The 12,898-nt window shown below is 37.6% G+C and overlaps 1 protein-coding gene across 1 annotated transcript in view; it reads left to right on the plus strand.

Annotated features, from left to right (window-relative positions):
- The window catches only part of EPHA3 (EPH receptor A3), a 210,746-nt gene that overhangs the window by 149,438 nt on the left and 48,410 nt on the right, over window positions 1-12,898 (plus strand). Inside the window, exon 6 of the mRNA XM_085546983.1 lies at window positions 7,687-7,811. Within this exon, the coding sequence (XP_085403109.1) occupies window positions 7,687-7,811 (125 nt within the window). The remainder of the gene's footprint in view (window positions 1-7,686; window positions 7,812-12,898) is intronic.

A 12,898-nucleotide genomic window follows, 5' to 3' on the forward strand; every position in this document is an offset into this window, starting at 1 on the left:
TCCTAACATCCTACAAAGTAATGTAACAATGGGGTGGGAAAGGCAAAGCAAAATTGTTTGTTTTAAACTGGTACTGATTTAAACGCATCCTGTGATAAATAGGAACTATTGAGGAGCTCCTACCATCACCATCTCAAACAAAGTACAGAAAGAATAACATTTGTATTATGAGTAGCATTGGGCTGAATTCTTAGGAAAGCATACATAGCATTTGTCTCCTCTGTGCAATAACAGCAGTGAACACCATGGCACCATAATTTTCAGTTTCTGAAGTGAGTGCCTTGTGCAGCTTGATACTTCCCAAATGGACATGGTGTTTCCATGATTTATTACACACGTGTTAAACATATGAGTAAGTCTGACGTTCTGCTCGCCCTGTGGAAGGCATTTGCTATCTCTCTTCATAAAAGGAGGGAAAGACGAGAACATGAATGCACACCACTTAATGAAGTTTGCTTTTAATTTAGAATTTATTTGTAAGAGTGAGAAATGAGCTCTGACAATCACTTGTCCAGTGACAACTGCTGCCCAGAAGGTTGCCTTTATCTATACTTGAGACTGAAATCCAGCAGCAGCCTTTTAGTGCAATTCCTGCTCAAGCTGCTTGTTTGCCCTTCTTTCTTTCAAGGCACCCGTGCAGTGCCTGCAGCCACTCTGGAGTCTATCACCCCAGGCTGGAGTCCCTCAGCTTTCAGGTGCATTCAGATACTTTGGCCATAATGCAGGAAATCATCCATTAGAAGGATCACAAACATTCATCTCTAAATTGTTGGGTTTTTATTTTTTTATGGGAGAAGCATCCATAGCTCTCATACTTGATTTTGTTTCATCTAAAGTTAACCTGCTTCTATTCAACTTAGAAGTTTTGTTACTTTACTTCCCTTTCTCACTTTGACTTGTGTGAATGCCCATATCTTGGTAGCTGTCTCATAGACAGGATGGACCTTTTCACCTGCTTCATAACTATTGAGTTCTACAAAGATCTGCCATGAGCCTCTTGCTGTTTGGGATGGATAGGCTTCCCAGTCTCTGCTGACAGGGAAGGCATGCTGTGTTCTGGTTGATGGTTGTCTAACGGTGTTACAGAATCAGGTGACATTTTACAGCTCAAGTCATAAAACTATATTGAGTCTGCTGCAGCTCAAGCGAAAGGTGCAAGAGGGCATATAAATGTACTGTGCTGGTTTAACTATGTGTCCTGGAGATTAAAGGCCAAAGGACTGTGTCTGCACATCCAGTTAAGAGAGCTGGATAGCTGCATCTGGATGAGGAGGATGCAGATTTACAAAATGTTAAAACGTGGCTTTTTCCTCTTTCTCCCTCCTGCCCTGGGATCCACCTGGTGACTCAGCTCCAGCCTCACCTTTCTGGTATGCACTGGTGGCACCAGACCACTACTATTCACTATGGCACAGCAGTGTAGCAGGGGCAGTGTGTGTAACTCCGATAAGAAATTAAATGGTAGCGCAACCCTAGAAGTTTTAAAGCAATGCAACTCCTGTTTTCTGTGAGCAGTCTTCTTTAATAAACCACCTAGATGTTAAACCACTGTCTAGAGACTGGAGGTGTAAAGGATCCAAGGGCGAGTGTAGAAGTCCATATAACCAGATGTGATTGTGTAACAGAAATATGGTATCATTGTATTGATTTGCAATTATTGCTTAGAACTTTGTCACAGGCTGAATGCTGTCTGGCAGTAGAATGGTTGGATGAAAGTGAAGATAGAAAGACAATATATAAATCTAAATGCCCGGGTCTTGTTTTGTGGGTGGAGCACAGCTGGCTGGACTGGGCCCAGCTGGATGTGGGCTCCCCATGCTTGTGGCAGGACTAGTGCTGCTGTGTATCCTCACTCATGGATGTGACTCCAGGTTTTGAGAGAAATTGCTTCTAGTGAAGAGAGCAGTTTATTCCTTCAGACACTGGTCTTTACGCTTGGCCTTGTGCAGTTGTTCTGTGGTGTGGGCACTGGTGCTCCAAGGCTTACAGATTTGGGTTTAGGTCCCCGTAGATCCTGCTGTCAGAAACTGCAGATTTAATTCTCAGATTATGATCTTTATTTACTCTTCTGGTTCCACATTACCTCCTAGGGGCATTAAAGAAAATTTATACGTTATATCAGATGACAGCGTTATGATTAGATAATAAAAATCACCAGTTTTCTAAAGAAAGAGAAAGAAACAAGCCTTCCATTTATTCAGTAGTACATAAAAAGTTTCATTTTCTTTTTTTCTTTATGTAATAGTCAGTTCTGCTGGCTCAACTTTGTTCATGATCACCATCTCTCAGTGGGAATATTTTACTATCTGATGCTAAAAGCTGGTTGCAAGCAAAAGTTGGAAGTGAGCAGACCATGGTCATTTTTAGAATGAAGTCTGGGAGAACTTTACAAGGCCTTTCCTAATATTTAATTTGTGATCTAGAGACCTAAGCAAGAAACAGCACAACTCTAAATATTTCAGCAAAAGTACACACAGGACTTCCCTGAGTTAATAGTGAGTTCTCTCTGTCACAGAACTGGGAATTTTCTTCCAGTATATACATCTGTAGGCCAGTCACATATGAAAACAATAACCAAGGAATAAGAAAAAGTCAATAAGGAGATTTATATACAGCTGCTATTAAACTGGAGGAAAACAAATGATCTGTTGGGGTCAGTTTCTCTGGGAAATCAATTTGAGCAGAGTTTTATTGTCCTCTCTGCTAGATCCTTCATGTTATTTGCTTCCACCTTTAATAGTTGTGAGTGAGGAGGGTTTTACACTTGTGAGCCTAAGCTCCCCGGATCATTGCATTCGTTACCTTTTCAACATCCACATTCCCAGTTGTCACAAATGCTGCCTAACAGCACTGAACACTCAAAATACGTTTCTCCTTGTAACTCCAGGGAGTTTTGAGTGTTCACATTAACTGCTTAAACTAGTCATAAACCAGTTTGACTGTAGTACCAGTGCAGTAGTAACCACTTGATTCATAAATGTCTCTATATGAATTGTATATGACTACTGAGAATACAGGCCATTTCTTGAGGGGAAAAAAAAAAAAAAGCATAACCTCTCCATGCATGGCCACACAAGCCTAATGTTAGTTATAAAACAAACAAACAAAAAAACCCTCCAGCCAACTTTTTTTTCAGTGAGGGAGTGCTAATACATTAATCAGAACACCAGAAAAAATGTAAATACATGGAACCCTGTGATCTGCAGAATTTATACAACAATCACTGAAATGCTATTCACTCAGCTTTTTAGTCTAGAAGAGTTCTCACCTTAAGTTTGGCTTTGAAACGTACATTCTCTAAATGATAATCAGTTCAACATATTACTAATGCTAATGCTTTAACATAATGTTTGAAAACTTATATTTAGCTAAAAAAACTTAACAGTAATTTTTAGTATCCTGTCATAGCAAGCTTGTTTTTCTGATAGATAGTGTCATCCGTTTAGAAGATCTGTTCCAGCATTCTATTTCTGTACAATCTAATTGCATCTCAATATTTAGAAAGGAAGATCCTGGAATTGCTATAGAAAATGGACGTATGAAGTATGAAGTTGTTCTACTCCCTTCCATAGCTTGATTTTCACTTCGGTTTCATCTTACTGTACTTATTTCATGGTCTTTAGGAAACAGGAAACTCTCATCTCTCTCTTGATCCAAAAGACAGCATCGCTCTTTGTGATATCTTCATTGGTCAATGATTTATCATGTTAAATTCCTTCAGCTTGTCTCCTTGCTGGAATTTCAATCTCTTCAGAAGAGGTAATAAAACACAATAACTGAAGAATTCTGGTTAGAAGGGAAGATAGCTGTGTTGCAAAATGGAAATTAAGGCTGACATCTACTTTAGACCAGAAATGGGAATTGGTTGCTCTGAGATTAAAAAAGTTCTCTGGATTGATTGAGGTAGTCTACTTCTGCTTTGCAGGATATATTCAAGTACTGGAGGGGAAAGAAAGAAAGAACTGTGAAAATAACTATATTTCAAAAGATACTTTCTTAGTACAATGTTCATATGGTGTTGGTTGTTTTACATTGTATTGTAGGGATGTGTACAAAAAATAGTTGTTTCCATTGTCCAAATATCAAGTCATTCCTCTTAGATTCATCCCAGGCTTGGGTGACAAAGGCATTTGTATTGACTCATGACTATTTTAATGCAGGGCAATACATAAGTAGAGGTTACCTTCACTTTTACTGCATATTAAATCCATTGATTGCAGTAGATCTAAAGCATAATCTTAAGGTTCATCTGAAAATGATGTTTTCTTACGCTTGGGTTGAGGACTTCTAACACTTTCAAACATGCCTATTCAATGGATGCAGCAAAAAAAAAAAAAAAAAAAAAAGAAGAAGAAGAAAAGAAAAAAAAATTATATATATATATATATATATATATATATATATATATATATATATATTTGCATTGAGATTTAAACAGTTCAGATTCTTCAGACCAGCAAAAGAAGCTTGCATCAAGTGCTGTGCAGGTCATTTTTGCATTCTCTCCCATCTTTGTCAAACCAGAGAATAATTGGCACGTGTTCCTCTGTTGGCCTGATGTGGAGGAGTTAAAGCTAGGCGTGGACAAAAGTTCAGTAGCTAGAGACATGGGTTGTGCAGGGCAGCAGGTGCTGTAGTAGAGCCAGGTTACATTTATCTCTATCTTGCAGCAGAGCCTGGTGTGGTAAAGGCCAGGCTGGCTGCTGGGAGAGGTTCCTGTGAAGGCTATCCTCTCTGAATCTCTGTTTCCTACAACAAAGACGTACAAAGGGATTATAGTCAACTATTGTATGTGAAGTCCAGTGTGCACTCACAGGTGCTGGAAACAGCAGGAAAATGGTGAAACTAATTCCCAGATGTTGGTTCTTTATTTTTCAAATCAAATGTACTTCAAAATGAAAATGTTCAGGTAGCATGTAAGATAAGATAATAGATAATAATATAATAAGATGAAGGAAAGAAAATATACAAGAGTGTTAGGAAATTAATATTAAATTATAAAAAGTATCTTTCTCTCTGAATAAAATGATATGATATGTCCTTTAAAAGTAGGTAGTTAACCACAAGAACATTTGAAGAAACCTTTCATTTGTACACTGAAGCTTATTTAAAATTAGGTAAGCTCTGTAACACACATTGTTAAGATATTGTTTTAAAGAGATTTGGATATATATGTGATTTTATATATATATGTATTTTATGTATGGATTTATGTATCTAATTTCCATAGCTCAATGGTTCAGCAGCTGGCAGAGTTCATCACTGTGCTGCAGAAACCAGATGTGCTCTGTGCGTGGGATTGAAGGTCCCTGAAACTTTTTGTTCTCTGGGATCATCTGTCTCCCCTCCACCTTCCCAATGCCCTGGGATGCTGTCTCTTTCAGACACTGCATGTGTGCAATTTCTAAGCAGCTTTGGGATCAGGAGAGGTATATGAATCTTTTATAATGTTATTGATTACTGTAGAGCAGACACTTTTCTAGTGAACTGCTGTGAGATAAGTTACTGGTAGCATCTGCAAAGATGTGTATAAATTAGCTTAAAATAATTAATACTGTGAAACTTTTTAAGACACATCTGTATTGGCACTTATAAGAATATTCCTGCCTGCACTGAGAGGGTATTACAGCCCAAATTACTGTAATTTATTAGGGGAAAAGCCATTTCTTTTAATCATATATTAATTATTCATAAAATCTGTATTAATGTTACCTTAATGGGAAGTGTTACCAGCTGGGATACAAGGCTTGGCACTCTGTTCAAACACAAAAATAGATGAATAGCTTGGCTTAAAAAGAAGACTTAAAAATGACTTACAAGAATGTGAGAGCAGCAGACATGGGTCTACGAGTTAGCATAGAGCTGGCTATGGCAGAGAAGCCCAACCAACTTACCCCTTGCATTTTGGCTTCAGCACTGATTTGTGCCTGGGTGCAATCCAAGTAGAACTGCTGGAGGATGTTCATTAGAAGCTGGTCCTGTATTCTTTGTGCAAGTGCTTTGCAGCTCTTCAGCCAGCATGGATCTGATGAGACCAAATAAAATCAAGAGACTCTTTTCCTTCACACTTTAAAAAATAAATAAAATAAAATAAAATAAAATAAAATAAAATAAAATAAAATAAAATAAAATAAAATAAAATAATAAAATAAAATAAAAATGACTTAAATAATTGAAATTCAAGGTAAGTTCTTCCTGCCAGGGAAGCAAAAGGGAGTTTTGCAACATTTTAGTCTTGTGAACCACATGATCTGTAAAAGCACTGTCCAGAGAATGAGTTTCAGCTCTGAAGAGATGTGAAAGTGCTTACATACAAATGCTTGTGTGAGTGGATGCAGTTCTCTAGATGCTCTGCTCAGTTAAAGGAAGCTATCAATATTTAGGTTACAGTGCAAGAGTACAAGGTACATTTTCAATGGAATTTTATCAAAATCAAACACAGCATGGATTTTCCAAAAATTGTTAATTGTTTTAATTAAAACTCTTTTTCTTTTTCTTTCCTTTTTTTTTCTTTCTTTTTTTTTTTTTTTTTCCCTGTCTCTTGAAAGATCTATTGATCTATTTTGGGAAGGAAAACACGGACACAAAGGACACTGAGTAATGCATGCAAATATGTAATGCCTGTGAAGTGCAACCAGTTTTATATGAGCAATAAAACTTCATAGGATTCAGCTGAAATTAAATTGTTTAGATCAACTACAGCCTTTTTATTAGGATAGCACAATGTGAACTTATAAACACATCTGTTTTACGTGGTAAGATAAAAGGCTGTTTGTTTGTAAAAGGTTTTTTATAAAAAATGACAGTTACAACCTTTAATGTGTGATCTATAAGTTATCATCTGATGAATTTTGGCCAAAACCATGGAAGAGAGGCATTTGAAGTGGGAAACCAAGTGAAAACAAGTGGAAAAAAAAATAAAGAGCTTACATAGCTCTCAGACAGTCTAGGAAGCCTATGGCTTGGAGCAACCCAAAAAGCTGGGTGGTCTGGAGAAGAACCCATGTTAAGGGATCTTAGGTAATTATGATTTTTTTTCCGTGACGTTGATAGTTTTGGGTGGTGGGTGAGTCTGTGGCGTGCAAACAATTGTCATGCCTAACCACAATCAACGTGGATCAGAAATGAGGTTGTTCTGCAGTTAAGGTATTTTTTTCTTCAAATTTCATTTTCATAGCAATGGGATATAGGAAAAGCGTATTTGAGAGCAATTTGTATCTGGATAACTTACCAAGTTGTGTCTGCAGGAAGCTGGTGGTTGTTACTAGAAGTATGTTGTGCATCCAAGGACTGTGCTACAGTTGAGTATGAAGGCAGGATCAGGGTTCTGCAGTCTTGAAATAATAATACTCTGGCATTGTAAAAAGTAGGTAGTACTGTTGTTTTGTTCTCTTTTTCAGTGTATCAGATGTATTTCACTGCTTACACTGTAGTAGCAGATTGAAACCATCTGCTGCCTTGCCACTAGTCTAACAGCAAATCTCAGCTCATTTTCCTTGAGGCCAGCGTGCTGTAAGGCATGTGTACCAGGACAATAATCCAGCTGCTGAATGTTGATACAAGTCCAGACCTATGTTCATGAGTCTTTTAAATGGAAACAGTTCTCTTTGCCAAGGATTGGAATGGAGATAAACACAGTTTGCTTTTCTCTTCTCCCTGTTTCCCTCATCTCTCCTTTTTCTACAGCACCATCCCCCATCACAGTGATAAGAAAAGACCGGACATCCAGGAACAGCGTGTCTCTGTCTTGGCAGGAACCTGAGCACCCAAATGGAATCATCTTGGACTACGAGGTCAAATACTATGAAAAGGTGGGAAGAAACTCTGAAGGGGAGGCTTTTATGCTGGTAATGTGGTAATGAAGTTATTGTGTCTTGTGTATGTTAATGATCTAGACATCCTTACTGCATTTCATGCCACAACAGAGTGTGTGAAATGGGGGTGGAAGAGGGATTTTTCCATATTAAATGCAAATCTAGGATTTGTTAATGGGATTTTCTCAACTGATATTTTCAAGAGAGTAGAAAGAACTGGTAACAGCCATTTTAGTTATGGACAAAATTACAGAATAATGGGGATTGGAAGGGACACCTGGAGATCATCAGATCTGACCTCCCCTGCTAAAGCAAGGTCCTTACAGCACGTCACACAGGAAAGCATCCAGATAGGTCTGGAATTCCTCCAGAGAAGGAGACTCCACAACCTCTCTGAGCAGCCTGTTCCAGAGCTCTGTCACCCTCACTGTTAAGTTCTTTTTTCATGTTCAGATGGAATTTCCTGTGTTCTAATTTGTGCCCATTGCCACTTGTCCTGTCATTGGGCACCACTGAAAAGAGCTTAGCCCCATCCACTTGACTTCTGCCCATCAGATACTTATAAATGTTGATAAGATCCCTTCTCAGGCTTCTCTTCTCCAAGCTGAAGAGTGCCAAGTATCTCAGTCATTCCTTGTACAGGAGATGCTCCAGGCCCCTCATCATCTTTGTGGCCCTCTACTGGACTCTTTCTAGAAGTTCCCTGTCTTTCTTTAACTGAGCTCAGAACTGGACGCAGGAGCCCGGAACTGCACAAAGTTCACTTATGCTGTCAATATTCATAGGGTAATTTGTCATCCTTGCATTAGTGCTTCCCTCTGGTACAAAGGTGATTTAGAAAGAGATGGACTAGGCTTTTAGTGACTACTTTGCACTGTGAAAGTTCCCACTTTTCATGAATATCTGAATTTTTTATACACTGCGTTAGATAAAACAAAAAGGATCTGACATTAAAGATGTTCTGCCCTGTGCTGGCATTTTGTTGAATTTATGCTCTAGATTACTACATCATATAAACATTTTTATTTAGTAAATCTGCATAACCTAATGGTTTTGATTTGTTTTTAATAAACCTTATTGATAGTGTTGAAAAGACTATAAATTTATGCAAAGATTGTGAAGAATAGTATTGGTCATTTTTAGAGTGATCAGTGAGAACTTTAGGCAGAGCATATTGCTAATGAATTTGACTGACTCAGTAAAATTCTAAAAATGTAACATTACTCATAAAAGGATAAACAAAAAGCATGTGTAACATCTTGGTTCAGTCTCACCTTCAAGTGCAGTAGCCTCCAGATATTAGCTTTGTGGTTTTTTTCTGTTAATTTCAATGGGAGGAAGATCAAGTTTATGTGCTGGGCTTGACAATAATAAGAGAACTAGCTTATTGAAATTGTACATCCTCAGCAGTAACAGCATGCAGAACTACTACACTCTCTTAAATTCAATCTTTTGAACAAAACTCACAGGTGGTGCCTTTTAGCAAGGTTTGGAAGAGCTACATACTTCATAGAACCTGGGTCTGAAAGACCCCAGAACTGCACTGTGTTGTGCACAGGTTATTTGCCTGTATGATTAACCTGCCTTTCCAGGCACAAGCCTTTATCTGGGCAGCTCTCTAATCCCATGGGGTGTGGGTTGTGCTGCTCAGGTGTTGCTTGCAATGGCATCAGATTTGGTTTGATCTGTTCCAAAGGGAGATAGTTTTTTTCTGCTTGTGAGCATTTAATTCAATGTAATTAAATGACTGTCAAGCTGTACTTGTATTTTTGTGTTATTTTTTCTCACTGTTTTGGTTATCATTCTGCAGTGAAACTGGCTTTTTTAAATTCATGTAAATGATCATCCTCCAGTACAAGGGTACACACAGTCCAGGCACGTGGCTGCTATTCAAACTGTGTATATGCAGTCTTTGTGGAGCAACTGGCTGTCATAAGACAGCTTCATGAGACAACCAGTCTTATGAGCTGATTGTGCACATGTGTTTCTTCCCTTTGAAGTCTGTGATCAAGAGTTCATAGGCACCAGACAGCTTTCTTAAACCAAAGAGCCAATTGCTTAACAATAGGAGCCAGACTATCCAGAGCAAAGGGATTTTTTTTTTTTTTAAAAACAACCTTCTGACACTGGTGTTTTTAATGTGTGGTCTGTAGTCCCTCGGGGATTCAGCAGCCTGTTCCTTGGGGTTTATGAAAGTTAATGAAGAAAAGCAAGTCCATTGTCAGGAGGTTTCAATGCATTGCCCTTTGCAAGTCTGCAAATTGGAACAGGTTGAAAGCTCCTACTCTAGAGATGTTAAACTTTCCTAGGGGCCAGGCCAGGCAAGGCTGGGTGGTGACCCTTTGCTCCTCCTTCAGACACATTGGGGGATGCCACTTTTCAGTCTGAGATAGCGATGCTGTCCCCTTCTCTCTCCTCTTTTGAAAAGAGAGCTTGCTTTTTAAATTGGCCCACTCCTTTTAAAATCATCTTGGCCATGCTCATCAAAACGCACTGCTGTTAAGTGACAGCTACTAAGAAATAAACCCTCCAGAGTCAGCAATCTGGGTATTTCTCCTGACAAGTCATACGTGATCGCTGGATGATGATTTATGTTGAGCCATTCTTTTCCCTCCTGCTTGCTTTTGCTCACAATAACTCTCAGAAATTAATATACACAGTATTAATAGATTATTGCATGTCAGTCCAATTCTGTCATTTATCTTGAAGAATAGGTGATATTTTTGGGCTGATATTTAGGATGTTACAATAGATTTGGATTAGAAACAGAACTTAGATATAAGTGATGATACTGTGTAGCTTTTCTAATGCATTATCAGCATCAAGTCTGTGAAAAATATTAATTTTCATTAATTATAACATTTTATATATTATATATATAATAATATATAATTAAACTTTTCAGATTTTATCATGTGTGATTTCACATGTGTAACTGAGAAATAATAGAGCTTCTTATGATATTTCTATAGAAATCAGGATTTGCAGTTCTGGAAGACTATTTTTAAATGAACTTATGGGGGTATTATGTATAACGTTATGAACTGGAAGTGACAGGTCTTCAGATTTCCTGTTCAAAATAGAATTTTATTTTCTTTTAAAATCTATAGAGCTTGATTGTGAGTCTATTTGACAAGTTCCTATTTATTTCAAGCATTTAAAAGAAATAAATTCCTCTTTCAGATGTAAAAATGAATGCCATATGACACATCTAGGCATTTACTTTATTGCAAGGCATAATATTTTATGGGATGTTAGCAGTACAGAATGACGCCCCACTTTAGTCTGTTCATTTATAATGCCGTGCTGGGTTTTAGGAGTCTCAGCTGACAAAGCGCTCATATAGCAAAAATCAGGAGTTTTTTTCTTGCACCAACAGCTACATTTTTTTTCCCTTGTTGTCCTTGCACACCTAATTAAGTACTCTGGAAGGTGTATTTTGTGATGCAAGGGCAAAATACCACATGAAAATTATTAATTGTCTAATTTAAGTATGTGGGTTAAAATTATGATAAATCCCACTCTCTTTTTTAAAGTGAAATGATGCTCCAAATGATGAGTGAACTTTAATTGCAGTCTTACATTACTAAAATAGATTTGCTTTTCCCACCATTGAAATAATGTGCTCAGTAGACTGGCTAAAACAAACAAATAAAACATTATATCCAGTTTGTGTTTTTTCTGAGGCTGGAAAAGTAAATTAAATGCAAATGAACTCAGTTGCTTTTAAACTCCTGTTAGGGTTTTAAGGGCAGGCCATGTACACTCCATGAGATTCTTGGGAGCTGTCATACTGACAGCTGTTAACAACAGTGAGAGGAGGCAGTGCTGGAAGCCAGAGAACCTCCTGAAGATGTGCAGCCCAGGTTTGGCCTCTACTGCCTACATGCCACCAACGGAGAAAATGTTCTTCCTGGTGCAGTGTAAACACTCAGTGTCCTTATCTGAAAAAAAAGGACATACTTTTCACTCTCACTAGCTCAGCCACCATAAATGTTAAATGGGTACAAAAAATGTCTTTCATAAAACATGGCTTGTAATTATAAAATTTAATTTGCATGTGAGACACTAACAGTAGTGGGATTTACTTCCCAGTAAAGATTTTGTCTAGTAAACTGTGTAGATCATGAGGAATATTCTTTCTGCAACCCAGTTCAAATTTATCATCAGAAAGTCTGATTAAAATTCTGCTTGGCAAAGAGTGACTCTCCTCTTTGTATATTCCTTCTGCTCATGGCAGCTCTAGCGCTGTATCTCTGAAGTTTTACTTTATCCCCAGGAAAGATAAACTTGGGCTTTTATGTGGTGTTTCAGTGATTTGATTACTATTAACATAAAAAATGACTTTCAAAATATGTGTGTAAAAAGTTTGCCATAAACTAAGATATCGTGACATCCTCCATACCGTTGTTTTAAACATTTATTTTGCAAGTTCCACCGCGGATTATTAGCAGACAGGGCCATGACTATATTCTCTCTCGCACGTATGTATCTGAGCAAGAAGGAAATGTTTGCATTTCAGAAAAAGAGCCTGAAGTGAGATCAAAATGAATGCCCAGTCATAGCATACACAGAAGATTGTGTGTTTTAGAGACAAGATTATGATGTCTTTGAAATTAAAACGGTTGCCTACTTTTCAGCTAAATGACGAGATAAGGAAAACTTGTAAATTGCAGTACTGGGTATTCGTTGGTTAGAAAATATGTATTTTAGGCAAACCTGTTAGCTCCTTAGAATGTCTTCCTAGAAATTTTCTCCCTGGAATTTATAACAGAAAACTTTTTTCAGAGATACATCAGAAAACCATAAGAAAGTCCAATTCCTTTTTCTGCTTACACTGCAAGGAAACTAGACCATGATAAGCATTTTTATAGACAACCTTTGAAGAATAGGTCCAGCTCATCCTATTTTAAATTGTGGTTCTGGCAAATAACCTACAGGCAGAGGCTTAGCTTTTTTTAATTATTATGTTTTCCAGTGTGAATGTACATCATGTTAAATATTACGTACAGATTCTGGTAATCTTAATTTCCTTAATTTTGATGTAAACTTCCCTGTTTCTATACATATAAAAGATTACCAAT

Source organism: Coturnix japonica, chromosome 1, assembly GCF_054131305.1.
Source record: "Coturnix japonica strain WE chromosome 1, WE-NBRP24, whole genome shotgun sequence".
NCBI lineage: Eukaryota > Metazoa > Chordata > Aves > Galliformes > Phasianidae > Coturnix > Coturnix japonica.